A 21,441-nucleotide genomic window follows, 5' to 3' on the forward strand; every position below is an offset into this window, starting at 1 on the left:
CCATTATTGTGCTGGATCAGATTATATCAATCATCAATGCTTGGTCAGAGTGTCAGTTTTTAGTGTTTCATTAGTATGGAAAAAAAATGATGAAGGTTTGCTTCTCCTAGCAAACGGTCAGTTAAAAACAAACAATACAAAGATGCAACAAGGCTGCTGCCATAAGTTTTTTTTCAAAGAGCCAAGAGACCCATAAACTTGAATGGGTGAGTTTTATCCATGAATTGAATTGAAAACAAGCTTGTCTTCAAAAACACTGGTTCACCCTAGAACATGCACATGTGAGTATCCACATGGGCTATAATTGGTACGTGTTCTACCCATGAAAAATCTGGATAGAATACATACAGTAAAAGTTTGTGAACCTTTCAGAATTTTCTATATTTTGTGCATAAATTTGATGTAATACTACATCAAATGTTTACATAAGTCCTAAAAGTAGATACAGCAAACCAAATCAAACAAATGAGTCAAAAATATTAGACTTTGTATTTTTTCTATTGAGGAAAAATGATCCAATATCACGTCTGTGAGTGGCAAAACTATGTAACCCTTTAGGATTAACAATTTAACCTGAAGATGAAATTAGAGTCTGGTATTTTCAATCATTGGAATGACAATCAGATGTGAGTGGTTGACCTATTTTATTTAAAGAACAGTGATGTAGCAAAGTCTGATCTTCACAACGCTTTTGTGGAATTGTACAATGCTTCAAACAAAGGTGATTTCTGAGGACCTCAGAAGATGAGTTTTTGATGCTCATCAGGCTCTAAAGGATACAAAACCATGTCTAAAGAAAATGGACTGTACCAATCTACAGTCAGACAGAAACTTTTAGATACAACTATTACTGCACAAGAGCATCACTCCTGATGCTGAAAGCAATAGTTCACCTACTTTTTCCACTCACAGACACGTGAGATTGGATCATTTTATTCATTTAAAAAAGTGCCAAAGTCTAATATTTTTTACTCATTTGTTTCTTTATCTACTTTTAGAACTTGTGTTAAAATCTGATATCGTTTTTCGGCAAATTTATGCAGACATATGGAAAATTCTGAAGGCCTTATTAACTTTCAAGCTCCACTGTATATGGAAAAATAGACATCTGAATGCGTGTGAAGTAGAAAAGGGGTCACATTGACTCAGTTAACCTGGAGCTGACACTTCTATAAGTGTGAGGCTTTAATAACTAGCTATTCATTGGTTATTTTCAAGATGATTGCATTATTTACCTATAAAATTTGACATTAAACTGAAAATATACTGATTAATGGAAGAACTAATATAACAATTACAATCGTAAAGGTTTATCATTACGTTTTTCTCTGCTTTCAGGTACAAATATGTCTCCTTATGATCAACTTGTTCTTGCCTTGGCCTGGGACAGAGTAGATATTGCCAAAAATTATATTTTCATACATGGACAACAGTGGTTGGTATGTATGTATTTAAATATGAATATAACTCATGCTAAGTTTCTCTTGAACAGCTTTAAAGTCACAAAAATGAGATAAACATAATATCACTATTTACTAAATTTCTAATAAAATAATTTACTAATTGACGGTTCCTGTCTACAGACTGCACCACTGGAACAAGCCATGTTGGATGCACTTGTGATGGATAGAGTGGCATTTGTCCAACTTCTTATAGAGCATGGCATCAGTATGCACAGGTTTCTTACAATCCCCAGGCTGGAAGAATTGTACAATGCAGTAAGTACTCTTAGCTTAAATTCTAGTGATGAGGACATTTATCGTCATTTTCTTAGCTTAATTTTCTTAAAATGAAGCCAAGATTGTGATCATCCAGTTTTTGAAATTGTAGCTTCCTATATCAGTTAAATTTGCAAATAATGTCAAAATTTCCTGTACGCCAGATAGATTATTCTTTTCAGAGAAGAATCTGAAGTTTCTTGTAGTAAAAAACTAATTCAGGACATTGATCGACAGCTTAATGAATTGAGCACAGTGTCTGCAGGAGTTTAACCTTCTCAAGCATTAATTTGAATCAGAAGATTCTACTACTCTCATTCCCAAGGATCATTTATGGTATAGCCAAATATAAAACTGCTAAATGTCTCCAATAAAGCAACAAATTGAAGTCAGTAGTGAAACATCTCCTAGACACTCAAGACAGACTAATTTGTGTCTCTAAAAAGAAGAAAAAGGTATTTTTCATTTTATCCTGTTGTTAGGCCACTTTATATCATGGAAATCCACCCTAGTTATGTTGTGGACAACATTGCAATCAATGTGCAATACAAAACACAAAGAAGTGGTCAGAAAAACTGCATTCACCAAACATTGTATAGTAAAACTGGACTGAAATAAGAAGTATATGTGGGCAGTTCCTAAAAACATACCCGCTATGCCTTGGATACCAGTAAGATGCATCTCACCCAGTCAAACCATGTATCACACTTTGCACTGATGAGTGGCAGTACCCCGAAACACAGTGTTTGCAAATTGAGATTTTGGTTTTGGCTATTATCCTAAGTCATGTGACAAGGCTCGTTAAAGGGTCGATATTGACTTTTAGGATTGCTACTTCCTATAGGTGGCACTAGAGTTCTAGTTGTCTTCCTTTCTGAAGAGACAATTCGCTAAAAACATAAGAAACACTGACTTTTGTTGTTCAGCAGTCCACCTTACACATGGATTCTTCAGACGAGAGATTCTTCAACAATAGCTAATTATCTGTGGATGACGGCTCATAATACATCATGGATCACTGAGTGCTCAAAAGAAGATGTTCCTCTCTTCTTTCCAATGTACATATCAAAGTTAATATGGTTGAAAAAAAATTCTGCTACTCCTGAAGCTTTTGCCAAGGAACAACACTCCATACATATATATTCTCAATTATACATATCATTAAGATTTGACATCTCATTTAGGTCTCATTCAAACTTCCGCTTTTCATGTACGTGAAAACCTAACGATTGAAAGACAATTTCTACAGTAGATTCATTTTTTTGTTCTTGACTGTATGGGCAGCATCATATTATTACTCTAATAAAACATATATGTTGAAACAATTGTGAGGCTTTTAAAAACAAGACGAAGTAGGTGATTATTATAAGTGTGGCTTTATCCCACTCCTACCTACTCAAGTAAACAAAAAATAACTGGTTAATCTTACTATAATTCATATTTTGGTAACAAAGATGAAAACTTTATGTATACACAATGTACAGTTTTAAAAAAAAATGTAAACCTTGGCTTACATTAGTAGTTATATGAGATTCAATTATTCCTTTTTGTTTTCCCATACTTTGCTTGTATGTAAGAGTTTGTGTTACATTTTTATCTCCAATCATAAAGACATGGATGTGAGGACCGATTCTCTTTTCAACTATAACACTCTTTTACTAATTAGGAAACAGGACTTCTGGGCCCAGTGAAGTCTAGGCTCTAATTGTTAGACGCCTCTTAATAAATCAGGAGCTTCTGACAAGTGGCGTGCACCTTGCCACAAATCTCATGCCAGTCAGGGACTGTAGGAACATTTCTGGCTTAAGTAAGACGACAGTTCGTCATGAATTAGATGAGCTGTGGCGTCATGCTGCTGTCCTGCTCCTGTCCTGCTCATGTCTTACACATTTTGGAGGAACTGTGCAAAACTAGGATGAAAATGTAAAAAGTCGCAACATTCTTGTGTAACTCTGTATTGCGCAAAAATGTTGCAAAGCAGAATTCAAGTGTATTTGCTTTTATGAATCAGTGCTTTAGTGTAGAACATGCTAAAACCTCTTAGGGTGGAATTAAATGTCACAAATGATGATGTATGTCATATTTGTACAATTGTTGGCATTATTCTTGAGTTGTCTCTTGAGCAGTTCAGAGCAATGCATTCTCCTAAGTTTCCTTACTTCTTAGTTTGTAGCAGGGCGGCTCTCCTCCTTGACTGACAGCTCTGGTGAATAGTAGAACTGTAGTATTAGTAGAACTGTAAAGCTCAGAACAAGTTCTGCTATAACACATTCAGTCCTCAATGATTTGTTCTGGCGTCTACTCTACTAAAACTGTATTTACCACATGGATAACACTGCATGTTAATAACCACACAACTCTGGACAGCAAGAGCAAAGCCATGATTAGGAGACTTACTCTGAAACATGCTTGGCTGGTGATTTATAATTGCATCTCTTCAGAAGATGTGAGGAGAGAGGGGGAGGGAGGTGAGTAGTTAACTGCTGTATATAAATCAATGGGCTAGGGAGAGCTGACAGGGATGTTAAGAGTTAACCCCTCCCCTGCAATGTAACTACTGCTCACTCTTAGCCAGGCACTACAGACCGGGCTCCATGGAAACGAGTTGCACAGAATAAAAGATAAAATCTCTCATTGCAGGAGAATGACAGCTGATAGCAAAAAGCAAGTCAATTGCAAATTTGCTTATTTTCCTGCTGCTTAACCCCTTTACAGCCTGGGGCGTAATAGTGCGCACCAGGCTGTCACCCCCTGTTCAGCGAGGGCTCCAGCGCTGAGCCCACACTGAACCGGGCACATGTCAGCTGATTTAAGGAGATGGTCTATTCTCATCAGATCTATATCCACAGGTGTACACCACCAAAAATAATCATGCTAGATAGGGGGAATGGGAAGTAGGAGAAGTGTGGATATATAGAAAAATTTAAAATTCATAACCTTTATTAATTTATTAAATCTTAAAATACAAAATATCTAATGCATCTATAGATGCATATAAGGTAACCATCTATTAGAGTATAAAGATGGTACCCACTAATAAGTCTGGCTAGATGCAGTGTAGGGCAAATTAGGGACACCTCTGTCCAGTCCCTCTAATATAGGACCGAGGAAATATGTAAATGATATCCCCATATATTGGAATAGCTTCAATGCTAATATCAGGTGGAGCAGTTATGCAATTCAAAGAATAGGAAAATTAATTGTTATCTTTGCAAATTATTCCACTATCATGTATAAATCTGCATTGGGACACAACTGTACACCCCCTAATTATCCCATAAAAATGAGATGACATTAGTCTAGCGGTTTGTAATATTATGGTAGTAATACATGTCAGCTATAATCACTAACTCTGCCCAATACCGCAGAAGTCCATAATAAAGTGCACTGTGTGTGTATTAGTGCTTGTAATAACTGAGCCGGCACCACTTGAAATCTAAGGCGTTAGAAAAAGCCGGTATACCGGCGAAACGCGCGTCAGGGAATGTATCTGAGCTATTTGATAGTGCAGGGGGGAATGAGATTAAGCCCTAGGAATATGCACACAATTGCGGTACTCTGACCAGGGAGAACTGCATCAGTACCCCAAGCTGCAGCGGACAACAGACAGTCCAGGTCTGCAGTGATCAGCTGTTGTAGCTGGCATGCACGCACGTGTGCAGCGAGAGAGCAAGGAGACAGTGTATCGCTCCTCACTGCAGCGATCAGCTGTTTGAAGCCGGGAAGCTGAGCACATGTGCGTCGAGTGAGATAGGGGACAATAGACTGCCCCTCACCCCAGTGATTAGCTGTTCAGCCAGGCACGCTGAACATTAGTGCGATCATCAGTACTTGACATGTGAGGAGTCGTTCGGCACAGCGGGCTGCTCCTCAGTGTCATAAGATTTATGATCGCTTGGCAGTGAGGCTTTCCTCCTGCCATAGATTCCAAGTGGTGCCGGCTCAGTTATTACAAGCACTAATACACACACAGTGCACTTTATTATGGACTACTGCGGTATTGGGCAGAGTTAGTGATTATAGCTGACATCTATTACTACCATAATATTACAAACCGCTAGACTAATGTCATCTCATTTTTATGGGATAATTAGGGGGTGTACAGTTGTGTCCCAAGGCAGATTTATACATGATAGTGGAATAATTTGCAAAGATAACAATTAATTTTCCTATTCTTTGAATTGCATAACTGCTCCACCTGATATTAGCATTGAAGCTATTCCAATATATGGGGATATCATTTACATATTTCCTCGGTCCTATATTAGAGGGACTGGACAGAGGTGTCCCTAATTTGCCCTACACTGCATCTAGCCAGACTTATTAGTGGGTACCATCTTTATACTCTAATAGATGGTTACCTTATATGCATCTATAGATGCATTAGATATTTTGTATTTTAAGATTTAATAAATTAATAAAGATTATGAATTTTACATTTTTCTATATATCCACACTTTTCCTACTTCCCCTTCCCCCTATCTAACATGTCAGCTGATTTATCCAGCTGACATGTGCCCGCAACAGCCGTGGGTGGAATCGCGATCCACCCGTGGCTGTTAACATGTTAAATGCCGCTGTCAATCTATGACAGCGGCATTAAACAGCGCGTCACCGGAAGCGCGTCACTTACCCCGCTCATCGGTGACCCCGTCACGTGATCTCGGGTCACTGATGGATGGGCATGACAACACTGGGTCTGCAGCAGACCCCAGTGGTTGTCATGTACTGATCGCTATGAGCGCCACCTAGTGGTCGGCTCTCATAGCACAGGAGCATTTCTGCTACATAGAGGTGATCTGCTCATCACCTCTATGTAGCAGAGGCGATCGGACAGTTGCTGCCTGTAGTCTCCTATGGAGACTATAGAAGCAAGCAAAAAGTGTAAAAAAAAGTTTTTAAAAATATTTAAAAAATTAAAAAAAATATAAAAGTTTAAATCACCCCCCTTTCGCCCCATTAAAAATAAAATAATAATAAAAAAAAACACATACATATATTTGGTATCGCCACGTTCAGAATCGCCAGATCTATCAATATAAAAAAATAATTCATCCGATCGGTTAACGGCGTAACGAGAAAAAAATTCTAAACACCAGAATTATGTTTTTTGGTCGCCACAACATTGCAATAAAATGCAAAAACGGCGATCAAAACATCAGATCTACCCCAAAATAGTATCAATAAAAACTTCAGCTTGGCGTGCAAAAAATAAGCCCTCATATCCCAAGAAATGGAGACGCTACGGGTCTTGGAAAATGGCGCCATTTTTTTTTTTTTTAGCAAACTTTGGATTTTTTTTTCACCACTTAAATAAAAAAGAGCCTATACATGTTTGGTATCTACGAACTCATAATGACCTGGAGAATAAGAATAGAAGGTCAGTTTTAGCATTCAGTGAACGTGGTAAAAAAAAAAAAAAAAACATCTGTGGTATTGCACTTTTTTTGCAATTTCACCGCACTTGGAATTTTTTTCCCGTACACGATAGGGTAAAAACAGTAATGTCGTTCAAAAGTACAATTCGTCCCGCAAAAAGTAAGTCCTCATACGGCTATATTGACCAAAAAATAAAAATGCTATGGATCTGAAAACAAAGGGAGCAAAAAACAAAAATGCAAAAATGGAAAATCCCTTAAGGAGTTAATAAAAGTAATTTAAGAACTTGAGAAAACCACTTTAGCCCCTTACTTACCGGGCACGTATTAGTACGCATATTTGCTTACTGCCCGTTCAGTGAGGGCTGCTGCGCTGAGCCCTCACTGAACGGAGCACATGTCAGCTGATTCTTACAGCTGACATGTGCCCGCAACAGCCGCGGGTGGAATCGCGATCCACCCGCGGCTGTTAACCTGTTAAATGCCGCTGTCAATCTCCGACAGCAGCATTTAACGCGCGCTTCCCGGTAGCGCGTCATAAGCCCCGCCCACCGGCGACCCCGTCACGTGATCGCGGGTCGCCGATGGGTGGGCATGACAACCCAGGGTCTGCAGCAGACGCCTGTGGTTGTCATGATCTTGTCGCTATGAGCGCCACCTAGTGGTCGGCGCTCATAGCACAGGACCATTTCTGCTGCATGCGATCAGATAGTTGCTGCTTCTAGTCTCCTATGGAGACTATAGAAGCATGCAAAAGTAAAAAAAAAAAAGTTTTTAAAAATATAAAAAAAAATAAAAAAATATAAAAGTTTAAATCACCCCCCTTTCGCCCCATTCAAAATAAAATATAAAAAAAAAAAACCCACATACACATATTTGGTATCGCCGCGTTCAGAATCGCCCGATCTATCAATATAAAAAAAGAATTAATCCGATCGGTAAACGGCGTAACGAGAAAAAAATTCTAAACGACAGAATTACGTTTTTTGGTCGCCGCAAAATTGCAATAAAATGCAATAACGGGCGATCAAAACATCGGATCTACCCCAAATGTTATGAATAAAAACGTCAGCCCGGTGCGCAAAAAATAAGCCATCAACCAGCCCCAGATCACGAAAAATGGAGACGCTACGGGTCTTAGAAAATGGCGCTATTTTTTTATTTTTATTTTTTACCAAATTTTGGAAATTTTTTTCACCACTTAAATATAAAAGAACCTATACATGTTTGGTGTCTATGAACTCGTAATGACCTGTAGAATGAGAAGGGCAGGTTAGTTTTAGCATTCAGTGAACGTGGTAAAAATAAAAATAAAAAACAACTGTGGTATTGCACTTTTTTTGCAATTTTACCGCACTTGGAATTTTTTTTCCGTTTTCCCGTACAGGATATGGTAAAACTAGTAATGGCGTTGAAAAGTACAACTCGTCCCGCAAAAAATAAGCCCTCACATGGCCATATTGACCAAAAAATAAAAACGCTATGGCTCTGGGAACAAGGGGAGCAAAAACGAAAATGCAAAAACGAAAAATGCTCCGGGGCTTAAGGGGTTAATAAGATAAATTTTTATTAATCATAACAAAACTTGGAACAGATATTACATGGCAATACTCGTTTTACAATATTACAGTAAGTTCCCCCTCTTCCCTTACCCCCCCCATGGAGACCTTTCTTTTTTTAATTTTATTTTATCCCCCTCCTTCTTTCCTTTTCTTCCTTACTTTACTCCTTTTCTTTTCTTTCCTTCCCCTACTCCCTTTCCTTCTCTTCCCCTTTTCTTCTTTCCTTCTTCCCTCTCCACTCCGCCAGAAAACCACTTTAATCTTGAGATCGATGGTCTACATCAATCTGACAGACTTACCATTACTTATGCCAGACATTGGTCAAATCATAGCATTAATCTATGCTAGCTCATAGAATGAGTAGATTTCAACTTCTGATTAAGGGTAGATAAATATGTGCCAAGTTTATTTAGAGGTGTGCACATTTTATTAAATGTTGGATTTTTTCCTCCACGCAAAGCATGGATTAAAGCCTGCCATGCTCATTAGATAAATGTCAGCCAAATGTTACTTTGGCAGACAGCTATCTTTCTTGACTCCCCCATACTCATGAACACTTGATCAGCCAAATCTTCATGTGCTTTCAACCAGGAGAGAGGAGGAATTTGCGGCCACTCTCCTTTGGCAAAAGCTTATCTCTCATGAAAACTAAAGGATTGGCCATTTAAGTTTCAAGAACTTGAATTCTTACTTCCCCAATGTTATTTGTTGGGGAAGATTCTAGAAGCACCTATACAAATCATCTAATTACAGAGGAATTGCCCTGAGGCAATGACAGCCATGCACATTCAATGAATATAGTGAAGGCTGGGAAATTCGGTCCACATTTTTAGCACAAGTACAATAGTGTCTGTTATGTGAGATAAGTTTTTTGCCCTGTCAACACTTGACTGGAATTTTTCTTTATACAATGAAATATAGAGTGAGTTGACAAAAGACAAAGAACTGTATACAAACTTGTATTTGTTGCCTATTATATAGTAGTCACAAAGAAGCCACGCTTTAAAGTAGTCAGGTTCTTATGTGAATTGCATACCTTTTATGTAGCATTTCAATGAAAACTTTGCACTTTAGCAATTGACATTTTAGTACTTACATACCTTGTTATACCTGTTTCAGACGCAGAATGCAAGTAAAGACACCATACTACATCTCATCCAGGATGTCAAGAAGGTATCCAGCAATTGTATAAAGTGCAAGAACTATGCAAGGTCATTTATAAAGTGTTTCATTTAGAGAGTGTAAGAATTTAAGAATGTAAGAATTTCCAGCACCGTAAAAGAAAAAGCCTTTATAAATGCTTGGCTCTACTTTTCAGCTTTTTGTGTTTGGGAAGAACAGTTGTAAACCACATTATGGGGTCTAACATATGGCCTTTGACTTCTTAAGTGTGCTGGACATCTGATTTAGCCAGATTGTACAGGGAGTGAGCATGTAGCGCCCCGAGGGTTCGGCCGCTAGAGGGGTATTGCACCTCTGCCAGAGGTGTGATATTCCACTCCCGGGTAAGGATGGAGTGTGGACCAGGGCTCAGTTAGCTGCATGCAGCACACACACCCCATTTCCCAGGGACAGCTCAACGGTGCTCCCACTAGACAGAAGTGCAGGCACGACCGACCATGTCCCTGCTGGAGTGGGGAGGGAGGGGTGGAACACCCAGTGCTGTAGGGGCAGATAGGGGGCGGTTCCTGAGCGTAGGTAGGAGCCCATTGGTTGCTGGTCACCTGGGCTCATGGTCAGAGGGAGGTATAAAAGGTGGGCACCATCTTAGATCTAGGTTCGTTCAGCCAGAGGAGAAGACAGGGAGTAGAGGCTCTGTAGGAGCTCTACTCCAGGAGGGCCTAGTGAGAGGCCGAGGAGGAGGTGAAGGGGAGCTGAGATTCTGGCTCATCTCAGCTCCAAGAGAAAGGAACAGAAAGGAACAGAACAGGAACTGCAAAGAAGGAGAGACAGAGAAACAGAAGGGCTCAGGAACAAGAAGGTGGAAGGGACCCTAAGAACCCACGAGAATCCAGGGTGCAGGGTCAGGCAGATTAAGGGTACCGGATCCCAAGTTGGTGGAGGAGAAACTACCCTCAGCCAAAGACCGGTCGTCGTGATCATCTATTGGTGCGACACCTCATCAAACCTGCTAGGAAGGCACCATATAGGACAGCGGAGGACGGGGCCCACGTTTAACCGCACAGGTCCGCGGCAGCTGGACAAAAGTGGGTCACTGGTGAGGCAGGCCAGAGAAAGGATAAAAGGGGGTCCTGTGCCATGCTCCTGAGCTGCCTGGGAGTTGACCGAGCCCCTCACCTGGTGGACGCAGCACGGCTCGGGCGGTCACTGCTGACAGAAGTGACCCGGAACAAACGAACTGTGAGTAAAGACCCTGGACTGTAACTTGTTGTCTGTGTGCTCCTTCGCGCCTCCAGCACTATCAGCACCGGGACTCGCACTACCATCACTCCCACCGTCCACTGCACTGCCCTGGGGCCGCACTCTTCCCGTGGGGAGTCACACCATCCCAGCTGCACACGTCATCGGCCCCAGCGGACTGCCTTGCAGCGGCGGTTCCTAATAACCGCAATCCACGGGTGGCGTAGTCGGACATCATCAATATCACATAACGGACTACCATTTGCCTGACCACCCTGAGCCGCGGGACCGGGCCGCCACCACTACTACCCCCATCGTTCCCCTATCGCCCGGATCCGCGTGCCCCACGGCCCAGGGGGCGAGTCAAGCACACATACGGTATATGGCTAGTTTACACAGCTAAAAGGTAGACCCTTTGGATTTTGGTCTCAGGTCACAAGTGGCACCTGACTTTACTCCCTCTTGACTCCAAAGTAAGTCATGTGTGCCCTGAGATTCGCATGTGACATGTCTGACATTTGGCTATTTTCTGCCATTTGTTATCAACACCAAAACACTTTGCCATGCATGCTCCTCGATGTCTTAACCACTTCTAGCTGAGATTGTAAATGACTTCCTGCACTAGAGAAAAGTGTTGCCCTCTGCTGAGTTTTACTGCATGCCAACAACTGAGGTGCTGTCAGACAACTGTTCTCTGATCAGGGAGGGCTCTTAATGTAACCCTAATGCTCTCCTACCATAGACTGGCTCAGTTTTTATGCTTAATCAGATTGTATTCATTTTTTCAAAAGAAACCTATGAAAGTAATCTTAAAGGTAACCTGTCACATGAAAAAACGCTATTATTCTGCAGATATAGGGTTAATCTGCAGGTTGAGGCCACATTGAGTATTTGGTCAGTATTTTACCTCAGTATTTGTAAGCCAAAACCAGGAGTGGAACAATCAGAGGAAAAGTGTAATAGGAACATATCACCACTTCTGTATTTCTCACCCACTCCTGGTTTTGACTTAGAAATACTGATGTAAAAAACGCATCAAATACTGAACGTGTGAACATGGCCTAAGAGTGTTCTGAATCTGCCCGGCGCCCGCACTGAGGCCCCCGCTGCTGGGAGGAAATTAATTTTATTTCTCTTGGCAGCATTCGGCATTCAGTCATAGGGAGGACGCCGGCACGGGTTCAGACACCACTGAATGTATAGAGAGCAGCAGCTATAAGCGCTTCCCCAACACTGACTGATAGCAGGATCAGCATTAGGACCGGCTGTCAGTCAGTGCTGGGGGCGTGGTTACCGACGCAACTCTCTATACATTGAGTGGTGACTGAAACCACACAGGTGCCGCCCCCGTGACTGAATACTGCAAGGAGGTATAAAGGTAATTAAGTGCGGATTCTAGGCAGATTCAGAACGCTATCAACCTGCAGGTTATTCACGCTTTTTCACGTAACAGGTTCCCTTTAAGTGGCTTTGAAAGTAATCCCTGCAACACAAAAAGCAGACAATAGCCTGTAAATAAACTAAGCTTGCATTCTCCAGTTGAGGAGAAGATGAAGATTTTAGGCTCTGTTCCCATGATGAGCTTTTGGTGAGTTTTTGATACTGCTGAATTTCTGCACCTATTATTTAAATTATGTTACTTGCAGTATATCATTGTGTTTTTGAGTGCGTTTTTTTTTAACATGCGTTTTTAACGTGTTTTTGACGCTGCGGTTTTTGTCTCTTGCTGGTCTGTCATGCTTTAAATAAAGCTTCTTTGCTTTTAATACTTCCTGATATTTGGCTTTGACAACACTTTATTGACATACTTAGGTGCAGATTACATGTGTTTTTTATGCGTTTCTGCCGCGGAAACGCACTTAAAAAAAAGTGCGTTTACCTGCGAAATTTCTGCACCCAATTGTAACTCTATGGTGAACTCTGCACATAAAACTCAGCGCACTCACAAGAGAATTTGACATATTGTGGAATTGAAACCCGCACCGTAGGTCAGTTTACAAAGCACAGTGGGCATGAGATTTCTATCTCTACATTTACTTTGCTGAAACTATAAGACACTGCATTTTTGAGACAGCAGAAATACACAGCGTCAAAAACGCACCAAATGGTCATTGTGTGAACGTAGCCTTAGATGTCAGAGAATAGAAAGGAAAAACAATTGGAAGGGCTGAAGAGACAGACTCAATTTTTAATCAGCTGCCTGATAAAATGCAGATTGTGGCATTTGCTGAAATCCCATCTACTTGAGTTTTGCTGCAGTTTCAGTTTCCTAAAATTCCATTTCCATTTTTAAAACTACAAATTGTAAATAATTAAATTTTTTTGTAAAGGGTTACTTTTGGTCTGCTCATCTTCATACTTTTACCATAAGGGGTCCATAGACATATCAAAAATAAATTGTACTCCCAATATCAATTATACACAAAGCTTTACATAGTGAGTGGTAATCACCAAAAAAAAATGGAAGTAACTAAAGGAGGTATATCAAAATAAATCTTTTATTTCAAACATCATAAAAACAATTAAAAAGGAAAAAGTACCAAAAAAGGGAAGCTCAAACGAAGCCTTTTTTGTATACAGAGGGCGTGATGAGGAATATGTCAATAATATTACAAAGCAAGGGTCAAAAAATATATTTCAATTATCAGCCACAATAAATTGCATACTAAGATATTGTTTCAAATATCAAAGTTAATCACAACTAGCAGGATATACCGCAATGACAGAAATAGTTACAGTGCTTTAGTGCATTGTTAGCACATACATGATCCAACATACCATTCCATCATGAGCTGTATAGAATATAATACTTTCAGATCTAGTAGCTCTAATAAAAAATCAGGCTGACAGCGTATCGTATTAATCGGTCAAAATGTATCCCATGCTGAATTATTATCTCATATGTCAGAGTTAAACACAGCTAATAGTATGTGATATAATAGAGAAAATGATCAAGGTGCTTTAGCGCATCAAAAGCACATAATAATCCAGCACAACATTGTATCATAACTAGTGTTGAGCGAGCACTAAAATGCTCGGGTGCTCGAAGCTCGGGCCGAGCTCGCCGTGATACTCGGGTGCTCGACCCGAGCAACGAGCCCAATGTTAGTCTAGGGGTGACTCGAGCATTTTTGCGGCGGCTCCCCCGGCAGTCTTTTAAAAGCCTAACAAGTGCCCAAAACGATAGTGACAGTGCTCAAATGACATGGGGACAGCATGGGGATCGCCCCTGGAAGCATTTCTGACCCCCAGGTCACTGCTGTCAACAACGTGGTCAGAGGTATTAAGCCACTTTTACAGGCTCAAAATAAAACGTTCAAAAACGAAAGTGAAAGTGCTTTCCTGTGAAATATGTTAAGGATAGTGTTGAGCGATACCTTACTGTACTTGTCATTTAGTGTAAAGGATTTATTTAAAAAAATAATTGTGTTTTCATGCACTGTCTCTTTAAAAAAGCCGGCCGGCAATTCAGCTGCGGTACCCGACAATTTAGAATAGAAGGAATAGAGAATCACACATAGATTAGATAGATAGAAACATGTCAGTCACATATATATGAAGTACAGTGACAATGTTGCTTACTGTACTTGTCATTTAGTGTAAAGGATTTATTTAAAAATATAATAGTGTTTTCATGCACTGTCTCTTTAAAAAAGCCGGCCGGCAATTCAGCATCTGTACCCGACAATTTAGAATAGAAGGAATAGAGAATCACACATAGATTATATAGATAGAAACATGTCAGTCACATATATATATGAAGTACAGTGACAGTGTTGATTACTGTACTTGTCATTTAGTGTTAAAATAAAGGATTTATTTTAAAAAAAATTGGCGTGGGGTTCCCCTTAATTTTAGTCTCTAGCGGAGGTTAAGCAGACGGCTGGGGCAGATGTTTGAAGCCTGGGAAGGGGGTAATACCCACGGAGCTTCCCAGGCTACTAATATCAGCCCCCAGCTGAATACCTAGCCTTTACTAGCTATTAAAATGGGGGACCCCCTCAAAAAAATGACGTGGGGTCCCCCCCTAATTTAATAGCTAGCAAAGGCTAGGCAGACAGCTGGGGGCTGATATTAATAGCCCAGGAAGGGTGCCATGAATATTGGCCCCCTCCCAGGCTAGAAACACCAGCCGTCAGCCGCCCCAGAAATGACGCATCCATAGGATGCGCCAATTCTGGCACTTAGCCTCGCTCTTCCCACTGCCCTGTAGCGGTGGCAGTGGGGTAATAGGGTTGGGGTTGATGTCAGCTTATAATGCCAGCTGACATCAAGCCCAGGTTAGTAATGGACAGGCGTCTATAAGACACCCCCATTACTAACCCCATAGTCAAAGTTATGACTCACCTCATTCATGTCACTGACAGCGTGGGAAAATTCTCACGCTGAAGCGCTGAGTGCAGGAGAATTTTCCCACGCTGTCAGTGACGTGCATGAGGTGAGCCGAGTTCATTGGACATGACCTCGGCTCATCTTTATGCCGTCACAGAGAGACACTGAGGAGCGCAAGCATGCCTGCGCTTCTCAGTGTCTGCGGGATGACAGGCTGGATGGCAGCTTTCTGCTGCGGTCCAGCCTGTCATCTCGATGTAGCAGAGCTGAAGCTGTCGTGGGAACCATGGAAAGGTAAGGATGAGGTTGCTTTATTATTTTTCTTTTATTGCAGGAGATCGTTGGCTTCAGCTGGAATGGGCGTGATGGTAAGTATAGTTTAATTTGGAACAATAAAGAATTGTGTGTTTATTTCAATTAAAGGACTTTTTTCTGGGTGTTGTGTTTTTTTTAAATACTTTACTAGAAATTCATGGTGGTCATGTCTAATATTGGCGTGACCCCATGAATTTTGGGCTTAGGGCCAGCTGATAATGCCAAGCTGGCCTTAACCCCTTTATTACCCAGTGAGCCACCGCACCAGGGCCCTGGATGAGTTGGGTACAGCGCCAGAAGATGGCGCTTCTATGAACGCGCCATTTTCCGGGGTGGCAGCGGACTGCAATTTGCAGCGGGTGGGGCCCAGAAAGCTTGGGCCTCCCTGCGCTGCGGATTCCAGCCCCCAGCTGCCTAGTTGTACCTGGCTGGACACAAAAATAGGGCGAAGCCCCACGTATTTTTTTTTTAAATTATTTCATGAAATTCATGAAATAAGAAAAAAAGGCCTTCCCTATATTGTTGTGTCCGGCCAGGTACAAATAGGCAGCTGGTGGTTGGGCGCAGCCCGTTCCTGCCTGCTGTACCTGGCTGGACACAAATATAGGGCGAAGCCCCACATCAATTTTTTTTTAATTATTTCATGAATTTCCTGAAATAATTAAAAAAAAATTGACTTAGCCTCGCTCTTCCACGCTGCCATGGTGCGGTGGCAGGGGGTAATAGTGGTGGGGTTCATGTCAGCGCCAGCTGCCATGAAGCCCAGGTTAGTAATGATGGGCGTCTATAAGACACCCCCATTACTAACCTACAAAGTGTTAAAAAGAAAAAACACACACTACACCCAGAAAAAAATAATTTATTTGAAATAAAACGCACCATTTTATTTAATTCTTAGTTTACTAAAAAAAAATAGTTACCTGTCCACGTTCCTGCGCTGATCTCCCATGCACAGCTGTCACATCTGGAGATGGTGACAGCTGTGCATGGCTGCTGTAAGCTCACGCTGCCGGGAACACGTCCGCTCCCGGCAGCGGGAGCCACTGACTGAGGTCACCGGAGTGCATTCAGGCAGCGCAGCTCCGGAGACCTCCTTTACGGCACTGCTGTACCGTGGGAATTTCTCACGATACAGCAGGGCCGTAAAGGAGCTAACCGGAGCAGCGCTGCCTGAACTCCGGCGAACCCGCTTATGCAGTGACGGGGCTGCTTTACGGCCTCGTCATTCTAGCGGCGGCAGCGGTTCAGAGCGGTCACATTCTATGTGGCTGCTCTAAACTGGAGATCATCGTGGGACACTCGTGGACTACTACGGAGGGGTAAGGATAAGGTTGTGGTTTATTATTTTATATTTTATTACAGGAGATCGATGGCTTCGGGGAATTAGGTGTCTAGGTGAGTATAGACATCGCACAGACACCGCGCACACCCGCACACACCCGCAGACATCGCACACACTCGCAGACACACGCAGAGACACCCACACACACCAATCATGATGGGCTGATCATCTGGGAGGTGACGCTGTGCGGCCAGCCAATCACTGTAATGCCCACAAACAACATGGCTGCGGCATTACAGTGACTGGCTGGCAATCCCTGCATGTTCATTGGCTCTGTAAAGAGCACCAAACATGCAGGGCGGAGACCCGAGCTCCCGCCAGAGTAACCCGGAAATGCTCGGTGCTCGCCGAATATCCCGAGTAGCGTGATGCTCGGGCGAGTACCGAGCAGTGTCGAGCATGTTCGCTCAACACTAATCATAACACTTATATCCAACTGATGTAGCACTTCCTAGGATAGTAACTCTGGAAGAGACTGAAACTAACTGCCAGCAACATCAGCTACTGCTCTCTAGTTGTTGCAATATTGTATGAAAATACAGAAGGAGACCCAAAATGGTAATATATTCACCTGTATTATGTAACACGCACCACCATGGAGGCTCCCGAAGAAGCTAGGCGAAACGTGCACGTCGGGGCAGGAAGCAATAGTATGCAATTTATTGTGGCTGATAATTGAAATATATTTTTTGACCCTTGCTTTGTAATATTATTGACATATTCCTCATCACGCCCTCTGTATACAAAAAAGGCTTCGTTTGAGCTTCCCTTTTTTGGTACTTTTTCCTTTTTAATTGTTTTTATGATGTTTGAAATAAAAGATTTATTTTAATATATCATCTTCATACTTGTCTGGATGTCATGCTTATTTATGATGATCATATCACTAGTCTTCTAAATAAGAATTTGTCTTACATAGCTGGACAGACAATTGCTTGGTCACAGTGTAAAGTCAATGTATAGACAATTTTATATTACTTAGTCCATGTAAAACATGTCCAATGTGTTTGCTTTTTTGTCTTCTCTTTGCCATTTTTCTTTTTAATTAATGTTTTTTACACAACTTAGTAATCATGGACTTTATTTCAGGGTAAACTGTCAGCAGAATACAAGATCACTCTCATGGACATCGGACTAGTTATTGAATACCTTATGGGTGGAACATTTAGATGCAGCTACACCAAGAAAGGCTTCAGAGCTATGTACAAACTTTTAAAGCAGGTATTTTATTAATTAAGTTACTGTTAGCTAGGAACTAGGCAAAAAACTGCATTCACGTGTTGTTTTTTTGTCTTATTTTCTTTTTTAAATCCTAGCAAAAACATTGGGATTTTACCACAAAATCTCACCATAGATGTATGGATACTCCCCAAAATATTACTGCACTTTTTCTTTTTCCAATTAGCGGCATATAGTTACCTGCCCGCATCTTTCGAAAGAGAGCAGCTGACAACTAGCACTGAGTCATACAATAAAATTAAAGTTTGCAAAAAAAGTTATATAAATGTAGCTGCAATTTTGGTGCAGGGTTGATTCAAAGACTTCAAATTAGACTTAAAGGGGTAGTCCCTTTTCCTGATTTTGGCTCACAAGCTTATCTAAATGGCAGGCCAAACACCCTTAGACTTTTAGTATCTATACTCGGTGTCCCAAATCTGCTCTGGATTTGATGCTCTTGTGTTTCTTTCCCCTTGTTTTCTTCTCATCGCAGCCATAGTGGGGAGTGTCTGTTTCACTGGCTCCTTCACCCAGTGCTCCTCTGCTCAGCGCTATGTTGCCTCTTCTACTGTTCAGCTCCTGCTCTTCTCTCTTCCCTCTAAAATGAAAGGAGCCCCTTGAAGGATTTTGCATTGTATCTTTGGGCTTTATATTGAAGCCTAATTGTACTCTGTTTCCAAGGCATTTTCAGCTGTAATATAAATTGCGTAGCTCTGGTGGCAGGTTTTGTTATCAATGCTGTTGTTAATTTGAAAAGTTATGAGATTTAAAGCACTTGGAACGGGCTATATAAGATATCTGGGCACCTTTACACTGAAAATTCACAAAGTGATGTCACTGAACAGGAATAATTATTACTGTTATGTCACAGAACCTACAGTGGCATGTAAAAGTTTGGGCACCCCTGGTCAAAATTACTGTTATTGTTAACAGTTAAGCAAGGGGAAGATGAAATGATCTCTAAAAGGCCAATTGCTAAAGATGACATATTTCCTTTATATTTTAAGCAAAAAATATATATATTTATTTTCATTTTTTACATTTTAAAAATTACAAAAGTGAAAATGGGCTGATGCAAAAGTTTGGGCACCCTTGGAAATTTGTGTGCTCTAATTACTTTGACCAAGATTTCAGACCTAAATTAGTCTGTTAGGGTTATGGCTTGTTCACTATCATCGTTAGGAAAGGTCAGGTGATGCAAATTTCCCAGCTTTATAAAAACTCAGCCTCCACTAACCTTGTGCCAAAAAACAGCAGCCATGGGTTCTTCCAAGCAGCTGCCTAGTACTCTGAAAATGAAAATGGTGGAGACCCATAAAGCAGTAGAAGGCTATAAGAAGATAGCAAAATGTTTTCAAGTTGCCCTATCCTCAGTTCAAAATGTAATTAAGAAATGGCAGTTAACAGGAACAGTGGAGGTCAACATAAGGTCTGGAAGACCAAGCTAAACTTCAGTGAGAGCTGCTCGTAGGATTGCTAGAGAGGCAAATCAGAACCTTCGCTTGACTGCAAAAGACCTTAAAAAAGATTTAGCAGACTCTGGAGTTCTGGTACATTGTTCTACTGTTCAGAGACACCTGCACAAATATGGCCTTCATGGCAGAGTCATCAGATGAAAACCTCTCCTGTGTCCTCACCATTAAATTCAACATCAGTAGTATGCAAAAGAACATCTAAACAAGCATGATGCATTTTGGAAACAAGTCCTGTGGACCGATGAAGTTAAAATAGAACTCTTTGGCCACAATCATCAAAGGTATATGTGGAGAAAAAACGTACAGAATTTCAGAAAAATAACATCTCGCCAACCATTAAGCATGAGGGTGGATCAATCATACTTTGGGGTTGTGTTGCAGCCAATGACATGGGGAACATTTCACGGGTAGAGGGAAAATGGATTCAATGAAATTTCAACAAATTCTTGATGCAAACAAAACACCATCTGTAAAAAAGCTGAAGTTGAAAAGAGGATGGCTTCTACAAATGGACATCCCTCGACCCAACCGCCTTGTCCAGCTATCGCCCCATATCGCTGCTCCCATTTGCCTCCAAACTCCTTGAGCAACACGTTCACTCTGAACTTTCCTCCCACTTTTCATCTAACTCTCTCTTTGACAACCGACAATCCGGCTTCCGCCCCCACCATTCCACCGAAACTGCCCTTACCAAAATCACCAATGACTTACTTACAGCCAAGACTAACAGACAAATCTCTGTACTCCTTCTTCTTGACCTGTCCTCTTCTTTTGATACAGTTGACCACTGCCTCCTGTTAGGTGTTGGTCTGGTGCTGGATTTGAAATGGGTCAAGGATCATCTGTGGTCTCCCATTTTGGTCCTGCCAGGGCTGATGCTGCTCAGCATTTGCCATCAACCTCAATGCCTAGCTGGTCCGCGAGCACTGTTTATCTCCCAGGTAGTTGTGCCTAGCAATGTTAAGCCTGGGTTGCAGAGGGAGACAGGGCTTGTGGAATCTAAGTCCAGGAATTGCCGCACTGAGCATGTCCGTGACCTGCCGGATCATGATTGGTGGGTTGGCACCCACCTCACCCGGTGACCTGGCACCGCCTGATTGGTCCACGGGTAACGTCACCAATGGCGCGTCGGTGGGCAGGGCTTAGTCTTTAAAAGGCCCGCCCACAAACATGGCGACTTACACCCCGAGCAGCCTGTAGGACCACGTGGAGAAACAGTCCTCTGTCCGGTAGCACGCCGGCAGAGGGCACTTACCCGTCGGCGTGAGTCACACGCATCTTAGTGCCAATCTCTACAGCGTAGCGCCTGTATCGAAGACAGGGTACTGCTTTTCCCCCGGTCACACGTCTCCCTGCGGTTCTTGGAGATTGTGTGAACCGTTATACCCCCTCCGTGTGCATTAACACGGAGGGGTTAATCAGTTAGGTGCGTCTCTGGACGCTCATCTCCCGTGCAGTTAACGGAGATAGAGCGTACTGCTATACCCGTTCCTGTGTGGAGAAACACGGAAGGGTTTAGTATTTAAGTTGTCGCTTCCTTTCCACCCGGAAAGTGTTCGGCAGCAGCCTTTCAGGCTGCATTGCGGACCCCGGGGTCGGTTGCGTTCCATTTTAATAAAGTTGTCTGCAACCGCCCTCCTAACACCTCCTACTACAGATCCTCTCTTCCTTTGGCGTCAAAGACCTTGCCCTATCCTAGGTCGCCTCATACCTTTCTAACCACACATTTAGCGTCTCCCA

At 41.9% G+C, this 21,441-nt stretch overlaps 1 protein-coding gene across 1 annotated transcript in view; it reads left to right on the plus strand.

Annotated features, from left to right (window-relative positions):
- Positions 1-21,441, plus strand: part of LOC141166433 (transient receptor potential cation channel subfamily M member 7-like) — a 101,820-nt gene that overhangs the window by 21,947 nt on the left and 58,432 nt on the right. The window contains exons 11-14 of the mRNA XM_073653104.1: positions 1,339-1,439; positions 1,584-1,718; positions 9,778-9,831; positions 18,098-18,229. Coding sequence (XP_073509205.1) covers positions 1,339-1,439; positions 1,584-1,718; positions 9,778-9,831; positions 18,098-18,229 — 422 coding nt within the window. The remainder of the gene's footprint in view (positions 1-1,338; positions 1,440-1,583; positions 1,719-9,777; positions 9,832-18,097; positions 18,230-21,441) is intronic.

Source organism: Phyllobates terribilis, unplaced genomic scaffold, assembly GCF_046119375.1.
Source record: "Phyllobates terribilis strain yellow unplaced genomic scaffold, ASM4611937v1 Scaffold_11__3_contigs__length_659146591, whole genome shotgun sequence".
NCBI lineage: Eukaryota > Metazoa > Chordata > Amphibia > Anura > Dendrobatidae > Phyllobates > Phyllobates terribilis.